At 38.8% G+C, this 19,759-nt stretch overlaps 1 protein-coding gene across 5 annotated transcripts in view; it reads left to right on the top strand.

Annotated features, from left to right (window-relative positions):
* The window catches only part of CDH12 (cadherin 12), a 228,098-nt gene that overhangs the window by 203,454 nt on the left and 4,885 nt on the right, over positions 1-19,759 (top strand). For all 5 annotated transcript variants that reach the window (XM_030504737.1, XM_030504743.1, XM_030504762.1 and 2 more), the window contains 4 exons: positions 6,626-6,762; positions 9,886-10,007; positions 11,550-11,667; positions 14,631-14,882. In XM_030504737.1, the coding sequence (XP_030360597.1) occupies positions 6,626-6,762; positions 9,886-10,007; positions 11,550-11,667; positions 14,631-14,882 (629 nt within the window). The remainder of the gene's footprint in view (positions 1-6,625; positions 6,763-9,885; positions 10,008-11,549; positions 11,668-14,630; positions 14,883-19,759) is intronic.

Genomic DNA, 19,759 nt, shown 5'->3' with positions numbered 1-19,759 from the left:
ATTTCCCCATCTTAAATTTGCCCCTCCATTTCTCAGTGCTGAACAAAATAACTTTCCTTTCTCAGGGTTAAGACCTTCAGCTATCTGTAGACCAATATCATGTCTCACTTTTTTCGTCACTTATGTTTCTATTTTTTTTTTTAGATTTCCATCTATTATTGCTGATATGATGTGTGGTATTTAGCTGTCCCAAGTTGGCATGAACTCTGAATTTCATTTACCTGCAGTTCAATATTTAAATAAAACTTAAAGTGAATACAGCTTAAGGTCATGTACGCAAATAATGATCTATCACATTACATTACATTGCTTTTTCTTAGATTCACCATCTGGGTCTGCTTAAGGTAAAATTTCACAATAGAAATTGAAATACAAACAAGAATACTTATGGTGATGTAGGACAGATTATGTAGGACAGCTTCGTATCAAATACAAAAATTGGAGGAATGTCCTCCCTCACTTTTTGTGTTGTTTGGTTTGTTGGGTTTTTTTTTTTATTGTTGTTGGTTGGTTGTGTGGTTTTTTGTGGTGTGGTTTGTTTGGGTTTGGGTTTTGGTGGTTTTTTGGGTTTTCAGTTTTTTGGGTTTTGGAGTTTTTTTCATTTATTTATTTATTTATTGTCGTTTGGTTTGGAGTTTTTTTTCTTTTCTTCTTTTAGGAGGCTGATTGCAATTACTGTTTCCTATTGTGGAACAATAAAACAAAAGAACAAAAAGAAAAGCCAGTAATTAAATGTTAAACATGTTTGCTCACTGAATTGGATGATTCCTTTCCATTTTCATGCCAATTTCAACCAAACAATATGCTTTACTCTTTAAAATAATTTTCTGCATGTATGCTGTTGTAGCAGGAGCAAGTTTGGTCTGAGTGCCTTTAGCTTAACAGCATCTTTAGAGGCATGATCCATCATTCCCCTCCCTGCTTACTATTCAAATAGTGACAAAGGGTGTAGATAGTATCCTTTCTTCACTGTTCCTTTTAGCAGCTTGGGAAGGTCAGAGCTCTTCTTGTGCTTGCCATCATTGTACCATACCTATTGTCTGTATTTTAGCTTTCTTTAAGGTTGAACCTGTAAAATTTTACTTCTATGTCATTTGGCTTTAATCCTCCCAGCCTAGCTTTAAAGCAATCTTTTCTTCCTTTAAAATACACAGTTAAATATGTCTTACTTGGCTCATTTCCTGGATTGAATTGCATGGCTGTAATATCGCAAACAAGTTTTAAGTACTGCATATTCCATTGCAAATGGTCAGTTTAACCGTGTTACCAAGTGCTCCATCTATTCATCTTTCAGATCCAGTATCAGAAAGAAAACTTCTGGAAACAAATATTTTTAATCCAGATGCATGAGTCCCATCATGTGTCTCACAGGCAGTGAGATGGCAGAACTATGCAAGAATGTTGCTGCTTGTGCTTTTACTTTTTAGGAGTTATGAGTGTACACAGGCATATACGGGCAAGGTATTGCAAGTTTGCTCCTTCAATTAGTCTCTGAGACCTTTCAGTGTAAAATGATGTCAAAGCAGCTTGTCTGAGACCTGGATGCTGCTTCTCAGTGTGGATGGATGTAGTAGTTAGCTACGTGAGAGTACAAGCAAGGATAAATACATTGGGGTGTCTCTGGGCTAGGAATGCATGAGTGAGCACTTAGACATTGATATGACCCAGCTTTCACCATGCCGGTATTGTGCAACTGGCAAATGTTTCTGGTACCTCTTGATTCTTCGTGGAGAGGGTGGTCAGTCACTGGAACAGGCTCCCCAGAGAGGTGATCACAGCACCAAGCTTGTCAGAGTTCAAGGAGCAGCTGGACAATGCTCTTAGTCATATGGTTTAGTTTTAGGTAGTCCTGCAAGGAGCAGGGAGCTGGGCTTGGTGATCCTTATGGGTCCCTTCCAACCTGAGCTATTCTATGATTCTCTGTTAAGTTTTACTTTCTCTACGTTTATTTTCTCTACATTTCTCTTCAAACGAAGACCCGTAAGTGCTTCTGTCACTAAAACTATTCCAGCAACCACAATCACTTCATAAGATGTCCTACATTCTTGAAAAGCATAGAACAAAAGTACTTAAGCCAGTAATTTGCAACTGTCCTTCTTTGGAATCAGTAAAACCCTATCAAGAGAGAGGTAAGAAGAGAAGATGATACTGAACACCAGTGGTGGCTGTAATATTTTTTAGCTGGTGGAAATACCACCATAAAATTATATAATGCATGTGTGTGTATACGTATGGAATGCAGTGGAGATTTGAGTATGAAACCGTAAAGGTATAGGTTATTCATTATCAAAGTAATAATAGCATGACTAGAATACTCAGTTGAATTTTGGAAAACAGTAAAAAAGAATGGCTATTACCTCGTAAAAGACCTTGCAACTTTCTTCTAAGCTCCCCCTTTTGAGCAACCTCCTCTGCAAGTTTGGGAACAGCTGGTGAAGTCACCATAAAGGGCCATTGCATGGGCACACACAAATGCATACTCTGTGTTGTGCTTAAGCATCAACTGAAAAAAAAAAAGATGTTGTAATTTATTACATGGTGTTATTTCTGCTGCATTGTGCCACCACTGCTGTCACTATCTAGACAGAACAACATAGAAAGACTTTGGCAAGGTTCATAAACTTCTGGTGAGGATGGACCCCCAGTGTTCCAAAGGCCATCCATGCTAGGCAGGGGAAGTCTTCGCCTCCACATTTTTAAGACAAAAAAACCACCCCAAGTCCTGAGTTTCACAGCCTACTTAGCATCCTTCCACCTTCTTCCCTCCTGAGCATGTTGTCACATGTTTCCATAGCAGCAGCAGGACAGCTGTCCAGTTCTTTTATTCATGGTATAACAGTCTGAAGTGACTACAGTTTTCTGCTTGGCAGCTCAGAGTTCCTGTTATCCTCGCAAGGGTGATCTGCTGACGCTCATGTATTCAACAGTGCTCTGCTATTTTTCTATGCTGCAGCTAGAGTCGACACAGTCTTCCCCATTGTTCTCTGCTCTTCAAAAGAAGATGAGCCATCTTTTGGGAGAGTGCTCTGTGAGGTCCCATGAGCTACACGTACCTTCGTCATTTAGCCATGAATGAAAATTATTCTTGGAGCTCATAAAAGGGCAATTTGTCTTTGTATTGCTCTGGATGAGAGTCTTAGAGACTTGAATCTCATCATTTATAAACCAAATATTTCCATTCTGTCTCTTCTATACTACTTGATGTACAAATATAGTTATTCTTGAGAACATTCAGACAATGTTAGGAAAGGTATATCCTTCCACACTTATGCCACGCACACCCTGCCTTCAGTAATATAAGCTGGAATACAGTCTTCTGCTGTGAACAATATTCAGGAAGACATATAGTTCAAAGTTTCTTCCTTGTCAGTGAATATGAACTGTATCAATGTCCTAGTACTCAGAACTGCCAGACAGGCCTGCTCAGGTGTTTCTGAAAAAGAATGCTGCTGTGTCCTGTGTCAACAAGTAAGTTCTCTCTAACTTTTCAAGGATGGAGCTGCCTCTTGGAATTAGTGCAGTTATCCATAATATGTCTTGCAGGCACTCTGAGCAATTAAACAAACCAAACTCAGTTTCTTCAAACTGCTAGACCTTGACTAGAAGATCTAGACAGCTGTCCTAATACCAGTATTTCAACCATGTTCCTCTTCGTGTCACAATCTAACAAGAAATTTCAGGCTTTATGTCCCAGATACCTGGGTTTATCTCCGGAAAGTTACTAATTTTTCTGGTTGGAGACTCTTTTCGCATTTCTTCTCTTCTCAAAAGCATTTTTTGCATGTAAAAGACAGAGCTCAGGCAATACTATTACCCTTGGAAAGAGACTAACTGATGCTGTGCTGCTTACATTGAGCATCAGACTGTATGAAAGAGTGCTGTAAAAAGAAACTATATTTCTTTTAGGACCTCTACCTAAAGCAATCTTCCATTGGGATATCCCCAAAATTCCTGTTTGAAAAGCAGCCATATGGGGTCCTATTCTGTCTTTTACTAAGCCTTACAGACTCCTGAAGTAGCTGGGAGCAACGATGTCTGGAAATGCTGTCTATAAAAGGATCTTCTGCCAGATACATTTCCGTGGGTACTGCACATGGATAATCAATGAAAGGAGAAAGAATGGCTGCTTGTTTGTAGTTTTTCTACTTCCTCCTACTCCTCTTCCCTCTGTAGTCTAATCAAATATATTGCTTCTTAGGATGAGAGGAGCTGAAATGCCTGGCTGTTCCACCCCTAATTTTACCATTTGTATAGCACATGGCAAGAGATGGAAGGGATGTTTTTAATGATAATGCCAAAGCTAAAAACAAAACAAAACAAGAAGCAAAAAGCAAACCCAAAAACTAATGCTAAGAATGGTGGCATAATAGTTTCCACGGTGTTAATACAAGCGAAGACAATGAATTCAGAAGAACTGCTACAGTTGTTTCTTATCAAACTATTCAATTCCCACAGATTCCACTTCCACAAAAGCCAAGAGGAATTATGCCGTTAGTATCAGCAGGAGTAGTCCTAGTCTTGCAACCCTTATTGTGGACTTTGATCCTGCTGATGCTTATGTTTAGGAGTAAGCATACTGGGCTTGTACATGTAGTTAATCACCTGTGTGAATGCTTGCAGATAGACTTTGAGATTCTGATCCTGCAAATATTTGTACTTGAACTCAACTTCAAATACAACAGTGTTCAATCTGAATATATTTTCTGCAGTTTCAAAGCCTCCTGATAAAGAAGGCTACCACCTACACCGTGCTTTGAATTAGGTCCTGTAGTTTCTTCATTGGCTCATACTATGTGTAGGGTACTTAGACAAAGCTAACCTTCCAAAGGGAAAGATAAGCAAAGTTACTTTCTCATGCTTTGATAACATTTATTTGTGTCTGGTTTCATATTTAATTTTAGAAGAAATTATTATATATTAAACACACAAAGCCTGAAAGAGTAATTTTACTATTCCTAAAAGAGTATCTCAGTGTAATGATATTTCTAATAAATATATATTTTTTGTAATTTCTATTGTCAACCAAATTTTGAACAATGAGATTGAAATTACAAATGTGAGCAGTCAATATTATTGTATTCAGAAAATGTGACTGCTCAGCTGTGTAAAAGGATACATGCTGCCTTTAGCAAATAATTTCTGAGGCTTTTTAAATAAAGTGGTGAACTGGTAATGATGCCTGTCAATTGATGAAATTACCTATTTCATCTACAGATAGGCTTTTCTCGTGATTTTGATTAAACAAAGTGTCTCGAGAGGAGCATAGTACCTTATTTGTGAATTTTTCACTATTCAAGTCTTCCTGAGCTATTGGCATTCTTAAGTCCCTGTATGAGATATTTTCTTTGGGAATAGTCCATATACCTCTTTCTACCACTTCTTCCTTCTACAGCAGTAAACACAGTATTTATCGTTACATTTCCTGTGTATTATTTTCATAAATCACACTAATCAGAGAAGGAAATACTAGCTTTTAATCTTATTCTCAGTGATTTACATGCAATGAGGTGTCATAGGAATGGTCCTCTGGCCTTTATGATTTTCTAAATGTACTGCTGTTGAGTGTCATTTTGTTCTTATTGCCTTCTGTTTACAAATGGCTTTCTCAGTTTCATCCTGCCTAGTTTTTGAGAAGCACCATCAAGGTATGAAGAGACTAACAATGAAAAGGAAATTATTAGCTGGCAGCACTGCATCAGCAAAATGATTATTCCATTATGACTACAAGCAGTAGCAGCAAATGTGAAAACAGACATTCAAATTAATTAGCATTTAAGGGAAATGGGTTTGGAATAATTATCAGATTGCTTTTAAGCAGCTATGTTTACAAGTGCATCTCTGCTGTAGTCTTTGCTAGGGAAAAATAACAAATAAGTACACATTCTGAGGTTTGAATCTGCTCTATGGTCATAGTTCTTGACAAACAAAGGCTCAGGAGAATAAAAAAAGCCAATGGTATTGCCTTGTTACTCACAGCTCCAGACAAAGTGGAAGTTGCCTATTCTTCCCAAAGGCAAAGAGCCTTTTATTCCTCCTGTATATGTGGGGGTATAAGAACACTCTTCTCCACCTTTCATACTGTGACTCTGCCAACACCCTTCAGGTGAGGGACCTTTGAGTAGACTGTGCCAACAGCCCGTGTAGATCCACTAGGACACTTTGCAAGCCCAGTAAGGCTACTTCAGCCTATTGCAGCTACAAATGGATGTAAAGAGACCAGATCTGATCCATTCTTCATCGCTATTCATACCTTTAGCAGTATTTCACGTACCTTTTCTCTTTTTCCCTTTAAGCCTATCTAGTGCTGTCCAAAGTGACCAGTATAAGTAATCCGGGACACAGAAGCTGTGCATCAGCTTCTTGGGAGCTCAAAGTTTTCAAACAATCTGAACACTGGAAGTACTAAATTTTTATTATATCCTATTTTCCTTTGAGCATTCCAACACTGAAAAAAAGAATAAAAATAAACAAATCACTCATTACTGTCTTCTTCCTGCAAGAATTGTAACAGCTGGGAATAAAAAAAGAACAAAACAAAAAACTTCAGCTAGCTAGACTGCTGTTATGATAAATGAGTAATCTTTGCACATTCGCATCTACTTTGTCTAATATTTTTCCCATACAGATACTTCATTGATTGGAAGAATGATGTGGACAGCTACTTCACAATAGATGCTACTGAAGGAACCATTGCTACTAATGAATTACTGGACAGAGAAAGTGCAGCACAGTACAATTTCTCTATAATTGCAAGTAAAGTTAGTAAGTATGACACAAACTGAATTAATATGCTAAAATGGTATTGTTTTCAAAATGTAGTGCTCAGACATAAATATACTGTGAAGAATGCATATATTGCCAAAAGGTTATTTAAGAAGGCTCAGTAAATATCATTTTGCCAGACTCACTATGAAGCTAAGTTTGATGTTCAAAGAGCCCTTAAAGTTTTTCTAGTAGCACTCATGTAGGCACAGCTCCCTCAGAAGTTGAAAAACATTTTGTCAGCAAAAAGACCATGAGGAGCTGTATGAAGGCCTTCCAGTTCTGATTTCTGATTTTGTAATTCACTCAATATGAAATTAGGTTAGTGAAATAAGGTCTGTCAATCTGCTTTTTGAAGGCAGAAAAATTTGAAGACTCATTCAACTCCCACACAAAAAGTACACTAAAACTGAGTCAAGATTTAGGGCCCTAAATGAATCAGTCTGTGTGCTGCATGTCTGCTCTTGTGTTTTCTCTCCACCCAAGACTTTATGCCTAACCACATGTTTTCTTTTCCTGTATGATTTGTGGTATGGGTTGGTTTATTCATTTCTTTTATTTGTGTCTTCTAAGTAGTTTTAGGGTCATTTTTAAAATAAAAATTCCCTTCTTCTGCTGTATTATGTAGCTGCAGCTTTCTCCACTGCCTTCCTTCTGTGTAGCATTCCTCTTCCATGATTCTATCAAACTGAAACTCCCATAGGCATATACCACCCTTTGAATACAAGTCTTTTGGTTACTTAACAGCCACAGAGGTCTTTCTGTTGACATCAATGGATTGCAGAAGCAGGAAAATACTATATTTGAAGAATTTCTGCTAAAAAAAAAATAAATAGAAATTCCACTTGTTTAGTGCTGATGTAGAAACACTAAAACTGCCATCTGTTATTAGAGAAAAAGTGCACTGAAGCATGTCTTACCAAATACATGATTACCTAAGGAAAGTGGCCCAGTATTGCAATTAGTTGCATAACTTGCCTCAAGAATAGACGCTATTGTTACCTATGTATTTCAACTCTCCATTACCTTATCTCTTTAAACTAAACACACTCTAAACTAGTCATAGTTATATTAAGTTCTGTTACTTAAAAAACTTTATTGCTAAAATATGTATTTTGCTTTCTTAGTGTGAGACACTAACAACAAAACCCGCCATCTTTTAAACACATCCTAATGGTCATTCTGCAAATTACCTTTTCTTGAACAGTTGAAAATTAATGAGGATTCAAAGAGATATTATTAGATATGTTCTCTATAGTTAGATATGTTCATAGGAAGGAACTACAAATACTGTGTGATTTGGGTAGTGGGTTTTTGTGGCTGTTTTTTTTTCCTTTTTTTAGATTCCAAGCTGAGTTTGTAGGATGGTCAGTTTATCCACTACTTGTAAGGTAAAGCACACTTCTACTTGCAGCTGGTCCTATTAATTAGGAAATCATTGGAGGAAACCTTTTGGTTTTAAGGGAAGCCTCTTGAAAATCCTGCACTTTGTAGTTCCTGAGAACAAGAAAAAGATAACGTAAAGATTCCACAGTGCCACCATGAAGACACTTTGCCCCTCGCTATGTTATTTATAAACGACAGGAATGCAAAGGTTTATACAAATGAAGTAGGCAGCTAATGCAAATAATTTCCAGAGTCCATTGAGGTCCATGAAGATGCTCAGAGGGCTAGAGCGCCTCTCATATGAAGACAGGCTGAGAGAGTTAGGGTTGTTGGAGAAGAGAAGGCTCCGAGGAGACCTTATAGGAGCCTTCCAGTTTCTAAAGGGGTCCTACAAGAATGCTGGAGAAAGGCTTTTTATAGGGACATATAGGGATAGGACAAGGGGGAATGGCTTTGAATTAGAGCAGGGTAGATTTAGATTAGATATGAGGAAAAAATTCTTTACTGTGAGGGTGGTGAGACACTGGAATAGATTGCCCAGAGAAGCTGTGGATGCCCCATTTCTGGAAGTGTTCAAGCCCAGGTTGGATGGGGCTTTGAGGAACCTGGTCTAGTGGAAGATGTCCCTGCCTATGGCAGGGGGTTTGGAATTAGATGATCTTTAAGGTCCGTTCCAATCCAAACCATTCTATGATTCTATGATTTATGCCTGAAAATTTAAGAAAACTGTTTTTGTACTTGACCATGACACCTATGCTGCCGCTCCCACACCACTCTAATGCACAGCATAGATTTCTTGAATAGCTGACTGTATAGTGGCTGCCACTCTTCTTAAATGCAAAAAGATAAAATGGTTATCCTTTTGAATCGCTAGCTAAATTGGTTTTTTATGTATCTGCTATCTTGCAAGAGTTCTCAGCATAAAGTAAAAGAGAATTTTGTTTGCTTTGTATTGAATTTGTATCTACTTTCTTCACACATTGCATTTGCAGGTAAACTTGTTTATAAAATGCATCTAGTGAGTCGTGAAGATTATCTGTATTGTTAGGACAATGGAAAGAAGCATAATGTATACTGGTCTAGCATTTCTTTTGCACGAATGTATTTGCTAATTGCAAATACTTAAGCAGTTAAAGAAATACCTGCTATAACACAAGCTAATTGTTTAACCACAAGTTGAATGCTAGCTCTACATGTTTCACTGCTAAATTTACCACTTACTTTTTCTGGTTTTCATCAAGATTTTTCTTTATATCTTTCTCTCTTACTTTTCTCCATCTTCTAAATGGGTTTGCTCTACTTACCTCCTTAATATCTTGGGGATGTAAACAGTAGCTAAGTAATAAATACTGATATTCTGCATTCCATTGTGGAAAACACAATTCAGTTTTAATCATTGGAAACGTCTTCCTTACACTCCATGAAAAGTGATCTGAGAAAACTTTGCATCTTTATTTACAGGTACAATTCAAATTCTTTAATTTATGCTCTAATAAACATAATCATGTTGACTGATTCCTTACCCCATGAAGTGTAATGGATCAAAGTCTAGTACAAAATGATAAGACATTTGCTTCTGATTTCTCTTTAGTACAAATCAGAAATAAATCGAAGTCAAAGGCTGTTAGAAGTCACAGTACTGGGATCAAAACAGTTTATGACGTCTCATGAACACTAGGGATGACAACAAACATAAATAGCATTCCTTAATGCTTTTTTCCTAAAAATCATTTATAGGTAACCCGCAATTAACCAGCAAAGTCAATGTTATAGTAAATATCCTGGATGTCAACGAGTTTCCTCCTGAAATTTCAGTTCCATATGAGACATCTGTATGTGAAAATGCCAAGACGGGACAGGTATTTGAAATTTGTAATGCTTGCTATTTTGCTTTTTCTTTCTTTATTGTTTATAATAACAGAAATTTTTGGGTTTGAAAAGGACATCATGGTTAGAATGCTTATTACAAATAAAATGTCTGTGTTGGAAACACCTTTTGGAAAGAATTCTGTTTGTTAACCTTTATGGTCTATTTATGGTCTACTTCTTTTTATTAACCCTGATAATATGGATCTGAGCCACCTTTTACTGTGCATTTAATACCTGTGTCAGGAGAAACAATGCTTTCCTTAAGTGTCTTCCTTAAAGACACTTAAGGGTAAAATTGCAGTGAATAAATGCAGTAGGATAAATTACACACATTTCTGTGTCCTATTCTGAGATAAAGAACCCACAACCCCAAAGACAGTCCTCCTGAAAGCTTTTTCTTTATAAGCAGTTTCAAGTACATACATAGCATGCAAAACCTGTTTCAGATTCAGAATATTACCTTATACCATGAGTGATGCCAGTATTAATACAGCTGTCCCCAGAAGCTGTTGGCATGTGCTCCTTCTGCACAAAATTTGTGCAGGTAAATAGTGCTGCAAAGCACCGAGGCCATCCATTGTACATATTAACAATCAATAGTGTTTCCAAGATTAGACTTGTAACTTCAGCTGGTCAACTTTGAGAGTTACTGGCAGCCAAGGAAGGAACGTATTCAGCCTACTGTGTAATCACTGACTTCTTTTTATATGTGTGTAATATGTAATCAGTGATTTTTATTGCCTTTATTACAGATTTGTCTGTGACTTCTATGATATTCCTTTTTTTCTTCTTTCTTATGTTTCAACTAATTACCATACAACCTAATTTAACTTCTAGTTTATCAGATACCTTTAGTTTCTTATATAGGCACTAGCAGTAGAAAGGGGAACCTTTTACAGGGAAGGCTGAGACAAGCACTGACCTTTCAAAAATTATAGATATTTAGATGTTTATTACATGAAAAAATGCCTTCCTTTTTAAAAACTCAGTGGCAATCCTACTATGAAATATTTTAACTGCACTGTGCTTACCTGAAATCTAGTAGATAGGACTCTGAAACCCAAAAGTTCCTTCAGGCCTAGATGGTGCAGACCTTTCAACCCTCTCTACTTCATTTCAAGCTGTAAAATTTGAGAGAAGCTTTGTGAAATATTACAACATGTACCAGTTGTAATAGTGATAGTAGTAGTAGTAGCAGATAAAGTGAACTCTCTTTAAATAATCATTCACCTGAAAACAATCACTAGTCTTCTGATACAAAGGACAAATATTAAATACTTCTGCTATGAATATAGTTTAAATCTTTTTTGTTTCCTTCAGATATGTCAAAGTGAGACTTTCTGAGACACCACGAGTTCTCTGGAAACTGTATCAGACTTCTTGCCTCCACTGTCCAATGTATTAGGAGAATGAGAGTAATCCAGTAGAGTTTCACTTTCATTGTTTCATTTGATGTTCACTTTGCACTTCTACAAAACTACTTCTTTTAGAAGAGTGAACTGACTTCAGAATTAAACTTAATCTGGTTTCAGGTGATACAGATTATCACTGCAGCAGACAAAGATTTGTCACCAGCTGGGCAAAGGTTTTCCTTCAGACTGTCACCTGAGGCCTCCAACAAGCCAAATTTTACAGTCCATGACTACAGAAGTAAGTTGCTTACCCATATCTCTCTTTTGGAGCAGCAGGCTGTGATTATAATGACAAATATGATTACTTTATATTACAGTCATGTCTACAGACTAACTTTTTTATATTACATTTCTAATTGTTAAACTATCTAGGACATACATTGATATAAATTCAGGTCTTGCACCTTTTCTCATTTCTAGGGGACAGGAATTGTCAGAACACCAAAGGCTGAGATATCCCTACAGGCCTGCAAAAACACTGCTACCTGTTTTATTTTCTTCCTTTTATCATTCAGTATCTCAGGAAGAACTCATATGCCAATGCAGGTATACCTTTAAACAAGGCAATATTTTTGCCTTGTTTAAATACTATTACTTTGCTAACTGTTTTCAAAGTACCCAGCTGTGGTGCTTTCTGGAGAATGCATAGTCCTGCAGAAGAATTAGTTCTGAATGTGGACAATGCTGCTGTAGTATAACATCCCACAACACTCTTAATAACTTGTATTTTATATTATTAACACCTCTGATTTTTCCCCCAATTTTTGTTATAACTGGTAATCTTCCTTGTTTTTTGAATTTGATAAATGACAAAACACACAAAAATGTAAAACTGTATGTGTATGTACCTGTATACATGGTACATGTTAAAATGTTTAAAATTAAAATGTTAAAATGTTAAATGCTTAAAAGCATTTCTTAACACTTACTAAAAAGAAGTACACTATTGAAACAAAAGTAAGACAGATTTTCCAACCATAAAAAACTTTTTCATTTTTGGTGATTTACAGAGCTATTAGAAAAACCTGTCCAAACAGAAACTCTGTACAGCATTTTCAGTATCTTTGGCCTTTTGTTTGCCAAAAAGGTGGAAGGTCTGCTATTTATACAATTTAAAGCTATTATAACATAACCCTGTTCTCACTATAGAAACCTTTTAAAAACATAAATATCATTATTTTTTGAGTTATCAATTTTGTTAGTTGAAGCAGGTACTTTGTGAAAGGAATTTTGATTATTTTTTTTTTTTGAGAAAACAATCTTGTTACAATTAATGCTTTTACAAGTAAAGGTGGCATGTAACATTTTTAAGCACATCAAGAAGCCTAATAACCAGTGCTATTTTATACAGCTAAGAATCATGGGTAATGTGATATTACAGCAGATATGTTTGTAGTAAACCCAGTAGAATAAACTTTTCCAAGTTCCTTATTTCTTCAGAGTATAACTTAATGATGGCAGAAACAAGACAGAAGCTGCAGGTTGCCATTTGGAGTCCCTTTAAAGACAAACACAGGGAAATTCTGTGTTTCTAGACTATGCCTTCAGCAGCACTGAGGCCAGTCCATCAGCTGTGAATAGAAGCAAGGCCCTGGCAGAGCTGGAGTGCTTCCAGCTGAACCACTCACCTTACTCTTTTTGCTTTGCTGGCCTCACTGTGCTCTCTAGAGGGCTGCTTCTCTGCTGAGCACGCTCAGTTGCTCATGTAAGAGAAAGAACTTTCCTCCTCTCCAAACTGTCACACACATCCTGAAAATGAATTTGTTGCCAACAGGCTGAAGAACCAGAGGCTGTCTCAGCTTCAGGCTGCAGCTCCAGGCTGCTCTGTGCAGAGTTCAAAAACATGTCTGTGTCCATATTTTCAAAAGGACCTTAAACAACTGGAAAAATTGAAGAGCAACAAAAATGTTTCAAAGTCAAAGACTTAAGAGATCAATCTGATTCTTCTCAAAGGAGAATGGAAAGTCACTTGGTTGCATTGTAACATGTATTAAAGTGATCTTCAACATCGCAATTTGAAAAAAAAAAGAAATAGAAATAGTTCTATTAATAGAAATGGACATAAGAATAGAAACAAGATTAAGCTGGATGACTTCCAAACTCTTTATACAGTGCAGATGATTAATCATAGAAAGAACAACCAGAAGATGAAAGTTGGTTTGATTCAAAGAGTTTTGAGACATTTTTCTTTTTCAAAACTAAATATCACTAAACTTGATATATCCATATTTGCATTTGATAAAAAGGAGACTTCTGAAATAAGCATTTTGTCAGTTAAGTGCTCTCTCAATGGTGTCTGATCATAGTGTATCTGATTTGGGATATTTAGAGTTTCTTCTTACTGTCCCTAATCAGAACTGGACACAAGTATTTGAGTGTGGAATTCAGAGCCCTTAATACTTCTACCTAGGAAACAGAATTCCAAGAAGGGAGGAAAGTCATAACACAGACAAGAAGTGATGTCTTCTAAACATATAGTAAATAACATGGGTGAGATGGCAAAACGGTGACTGCTGCAGGCTGCCTTCATTTAGGTTTGTCAGCTAATTAATTCCCTGCTAATTTCATTTTGGTTTTACTTTCAATGCAATTCTTTTAATCTGCACGTCATTTCCTTGCTGATTCAAGACATGCAGCAATAACTGAATATTTACTGGGAAGAAATGACAGAACATAACTTCTAGGACTTCTGAACACATCCATGACTAAGTGATGTAAAATGTACTGATTATAAAGTACTCACTTTGTTTCTATACTTATTTTTAGTGGTGCAGGAAAGTTGAAAGAGCTTTGCATTTTGTCAAAATTATTTCAGTTTTAAAGGGAAATTAATTAACTGAGACATGATTCTAAATCTGTGTGCAATCATAGCCCTTTGGACCATAGACTGAATATCCCCCCTAATCTAATACCTGTAATGCTTTTTTTTTTAAATTATTGTTTATGCCACCTTTGAAATTTCAGCTGTCAAGCTAACGAATGTACAAGAAATGGATATTATTTAATGCTCTGCAAAAAAATAGCTCTACCAGTCAGAATACAATACTTTCTGTAATGATAAAATAAGGCAATTACATAAAGCATGTCATTCACTGAATTACAAAAATAGAAGACCTGCCTACTACTAAAGGTGATACAAACCACAATGATGAATTGAAACATGCAATAAAAATACTATAATGACTATGTCATGTTTTACAGACAATACAGCTGGGATTGAAACCAGGAGAAACGGTTACAGCAGAAGGCAGCAAGAGCTGTACTTTCTTCCAATAGTAATAGAAGATAGCAGTTACCCTGTCCAGAGCAGCACAAACACATTGACTATCCGTGTTTGCAGATGTGATTCTGATGGCACCATCCAGTCCTGCAATGTGGAAGCAATCTTCTTACCAGTAGGCCTCAGCACAGGAGCGCTGATTGCAATCTTGTTGTGTATTGTCATACTTTTAGGTTAGTTCTCATGAAACAATGTGAAGGCATTACTCTGCTTATTCACCTGTGAATTGGTTTGTGTTGTTATTAGCTTCATCTGTTGTGTAACAAAAGCCATTGAAAATGTGTGGCACTTTATGAGAACTTTTATGCTTCTATGTTTCTAGAAACGCATCCCAAAGCACCGACCATGACCATGAATCTGCTAACACCTACATATTTCTCACTGCATGAAGAGAACCAGTTTTCAGTGGAATCTAAACCATATTTTTCCTCTGAAAGTTCTGTTGGAATACCTTTCTTGAAAGGTTACTATTTTCAGATTATTACTAAGGTAGGCAAGTCCTACTGACAGTAACAGCAGTCAGAACTTAGTAAAGGCTTTTATTTAATTCTTCATGCCAACTTGAGCAAAAGAAGAACGAAGAAATGAGAGAGGAGAAAATAAGTGTAATGTAGAATGTTACTGGCTAAATCCATGTAAAACTTTACAGGAACACTTTAGTTTCAGCCAGACAGGTGTTTCATAAGGTAGCATTGTCATTTGATCTACATTATAGTTAAATATTGCCTTATTTACAGCATGCCTAAAGCAGTCAATACTCACATGTGTCCTACTTGTAATATAGCCTTAATGAGCTGATAACAAAATAAAACAAACTTTGTAGCTTATACAAGCACAATGTGGGTTGCAGAAAGCAGGCTGATTCTTACAGATGCTAGCCTATGCTTCTTCTTGGTACTAGTGGGCTTCGTAGATCTCATACTCCTTATGTAGGTCTAATGCTTTGACAAAAATAGCTGCAGACACAGAACATCATAACAAATGGATACCTAGTTGCATTTGGAGGATACAGTAATTTACCACCTAAGTAACTAAGTACAGGCTCAGGGTTACATCAATACCTTCTAAGTAGGTAAAAGTCAGAATTTATGTTCTATGTAAAAATTTTATGTTGTGAGGAAAATGTTTCAAATCAGAACAAGAATGGCAAAGGTCATACTTCCCATGGAATAGGCATTAATAACAAATACACTCCTTCTGAAGAATTTAAAACAAAACAACTTTGCGTCAGTTTTTCAGAAGTAAGAATAATGCTGTCCTCTTTAATTTAAGGAATTATTGCCCTCCAGTAATTCCTTGGGACTACTCTTTTTTTACGTTTAGGGGTTTCCTGGGTAAAACCAGGAGTAAGCCTCAGCATCAAAGACATTCCATTATGAATAAGGCTTTAATGTATTTTCACATGAAGAGGTAAGTCAGTTAGAGTCTGTCATAAGTCAGGACTCCCAGGATATCTAACCTCTCTGTTACAGAGCAAAGTGCTTGGAAGCCCTAGAGACATAGGTGTTGCAAAGCCTTTCAAGTTGCCACCTTTGCGTCCAGTGATCTGGACAGCACGAACTACGCAGCAGAGAGCTAGGTTCTCTTGGTACAGAAATCATATGAAATAGCAGAGTATCTGGGGAAGAGGGAGTACTCGGAAGTCTGAATTTCCCCCAGATTTGCTAGGTGATCATGGAGACCTTCTAAAGAAGGCATTACTCTGCTAGAGAACTCTCTGTTCTAGAGAACTGTGTTTATGCTTCTCTAACGGTTTGTTGAAATAACTACAATTTTATTTTATAAACCCAGAATATTCAATCAAAAACAATTGAGTCAAAGGACTCCTTACCAGCTCTGCTGCTGGTTGATTCTCTTGGCATATACAAAACTCCCGTAGTATGGGGAACAAGCAAGAGGAATTAGAGATGTGTGCAAGGCTACGGGAATATGATGTCACACATTGGTATCACAGAAACATGGTGGGATGGCTCCTATGACTGGAGTGTCAGAATGGAAGGTTACAGGCTGTTTAGAAAAGACAGGCCAGGCAGAGGGGGAGGGGGTGTTGCTATCTATGTCAGTGATAGGCTAGAGAGTATGGAACTCTGTCTGGGGACGGATGATGAGGTAACAGAGTGTTTGTGGGTCAGGATCAAAGGGAAAACAGCAATGGGGGACATTATGGTGGGGATCTGTTACAGGCCGCCTGATCAAGAGGACTCTGTGGATGAAGCGCTCTACAGACAGATAGGAGCAGCCTCACACTCACAGGCCCTGGTCCTCATGGGGGACTTCAACCATCCTGACATCTATTGGAGGGACGGTACGGCCCGGCACAAGCAATCCAGGAGGTTCCTCGATTGTGTGGAAGACAACATCCTCTTTCAAGCAATAGAGGAGCCGACGAGGAGAGGTGCCATGCTGGACCTTGTGCTCACCAACAGGGAGGGACTGGTTGGAAATGTGATGCTCCATGGCAGCCTTGGCTCTAGTGATCACGAGATGGTTGAGTTTGAGATCCTCAGGACAGTGAGAAGAGCATGCAGCAAGCTCACTGCCCTGGACTTCAAGAAAGCGGATTTTGGCCTCTTCAGGAACCTCCTTAGTAAGGTTTCATGGGATACAGTCCTAGAGGGCAGGGGGGCCCAAGACTGCTGGTCGATATTCAAGGATCACCTGCTACGTGCTCAAGAGTGTTGCATCCCGACAAGAAGAAAGTGCAGCAGGAGGGCCAGGAGACCTCCATGGATGGACAAGGATCTGCTGAGGAAACTTAGAGGGAAGAAAGAAGCTTATAGAAGGTGGAAGCGAGGACAGGCGGCCTGGGAAGAATATAGAAGCATTGCCCGGGAAGCTAGGGACCAGGTTAGGAAAGCTAAGGCCCAGCTAGAATTAAGTTTGGCAAGGGATGTAAAAGATAACAGGAAAGGATTCTATAGATACGTAGCAAATAAAAGACAGACTAGGGACAATGTGGGCCCTCTCCAGAAGCTATCAGGAGAACTGGCTACCATGGATTTGGAGAAGGCTGAGGTTCTTAATGACTTCTTTGCCTCAGTCTTCACCAGCAAATGCTCTGACCACATCACGAAAGTCTTGGAAAGCAAATGCAGGGACTGTGAGAACGAAGACCTTAGGCCCACTGTAGGAGAGGATCAGGTTCGAGACCATCTTAAGAACCTGAGCGTGCACAAGTCCATGGGACCTGATGAAATCCATCCACGGGTCCTGAAGGAGCTGGCGAATGAAGTTGCTAAACCACTGTCCACCATATTCAAAAAATCCTGGCAGTCAGGTGAAGTTCCCGATGACTGGAAGAAGGGTAATATAACCCCCATTTTCAAGAAGGGGAAGGTGGAAGACCCAGGGAACTACAGACCAGTCAGTCTCACCTCTGTGCCTGGCAAAATCTTGGAACAGTTTCTCCTGGGAAACATGCTAAGGCACATGAGAAACAACGAGGTGGTTGGTGACAGCCAACATGGCTTCACTAAGGGGAAATCCTGCCTGACCAATTTGGTGGCCTTCTATGATGGAGCCATGGAACTGATGGACAGGGGCAGAGCAGTTGACGTCATCTACCTGGACTTGTGCAAAGCGTTCGACACTGTCCCGCATGACATCCTTGTCTCTAAATTGGAGAGACATCAATTTGATAGATGGACCATTCGGTGGATAAAAAACTGGCTCGATGGCCGCACAGAAAGAGTTGTGGTAAATGGCTCGATGTCCAGTTGGAAACCTGTAACGAGTGGTGTCCCTCAGGGATCGGTGTTGGGACCGGTCCTGTTCAACATCTTTGTCAGCAACATGGACAGTGGGATTGAGCGCGCCCTCAGCAAGTTTGCCGACGACACCAAGCTGTGTGGTTCGGTTGATATGCTGGAGGGAAGGGATGCCATCCGGAGGGACCTTGACATGCTTGTGAGGTGGGCTGATGCCAACCTTATGAAGTTTAACCAAGCCAAGTGTAAGGTCCTACACCTGGGTCGGGGCAATCCCAGGCACAGCTACAGGTTGGGCAGAGAAGAGATTCAGAGCAGCTCTGCAGAGAAGGACTTGGGGGTGTTGGTTGATGAAAAGCTTAACATGAGATGGCAGTGTGCGCTTGCAGCCCAGAAAGCCAACCGTATCCTGGGCTGCATCAAAAGAAGCGTGACCAGCAGGTTGAAGGAGGTGATCCTGCCCCTCTACTCTGCTCTTGTGAGACCTCACTTGGAGTACTGCGTACAGTTCTGGTGTCCTCAACATAAAAAGGACATGATGCTGTTGGAGCGAGTCCAGAGGAGGGCCACGAGGATGATAAGAGGGCTGGAGCACCTCCCGTATGAAGACAGGCTGAGGGAGTTGGGGCTGTTCAGCCTGGAGAAGAGAAGGCTGCGTGGAGACCTCATAGCAGCCTTCCAGTATCTGAAGGGGGCCTACAAGGATGCTGGGGAGGGACTCTTCCTTAGGGACTGTAGTGGTAGGACAAGGGGTAATGGGTTCAAACTTAAACAAGGGAAGTTTAGATTAGATATAAGGAAGAAGTTCTTTACAGTGAGGGTGGTGAAGCACTGGAATGGGTTGCCCAGGGAGGTTGTGGATGCTCCATCCCTGGCGGTGTTCAAGGCCACGTTGGACAGAGCCTTGGACCATGTGGTTTAGTGTGAGGTGTCCCTGCCCATGGCAGGGGGGTTGGAACTAGATGATCTTAAGGTCCTTTCCAACCCTTACGATTCTATTCTATTCTATTTCTGAAACTAATGAAGATATTTTAATTCCTGATTTGCACAGAATGTCAGACCAAATTACTGAGATTATATTTAGAAAAGAGGGTTTGGTCCTTTAATAACCCCGTCCATTCCAATCAGCATGGCAATATTACCCAGAAAAACTAATGTATAAATAATGAGATCTCCACTGCTGTACATAACCTAAGAGAACAGCGTTTATCTTATATTCAGACGTTCTCCTTACTATGCCACTGATCAATTTAATGCTTTTAATTCTTTTGGATTTTCATTTCTTACTGCAAACCTGGCCTGACATAGATTCATTAAAATTGCAGTTGAAGTCACTCTTGTCG

The sequence above is a fragment of the Strigops habroptila genome, chromosome 1 (genome assembly GCF_004027225.2).
Source record: "Strigops habroptila isolate Jane chromosome 1, bStrHab1.2.pri, whole genome shotgun sequence".
NCBI classification, from domain to species: Eukaryota; Metazoa; Chordata; class Aves; order Psittaciformes; family Psittacidae; genus Strigops; species Strigops habroptila.
This window is presented reverse-complemented; position numbering and strand designations above follow the sequence as displayed.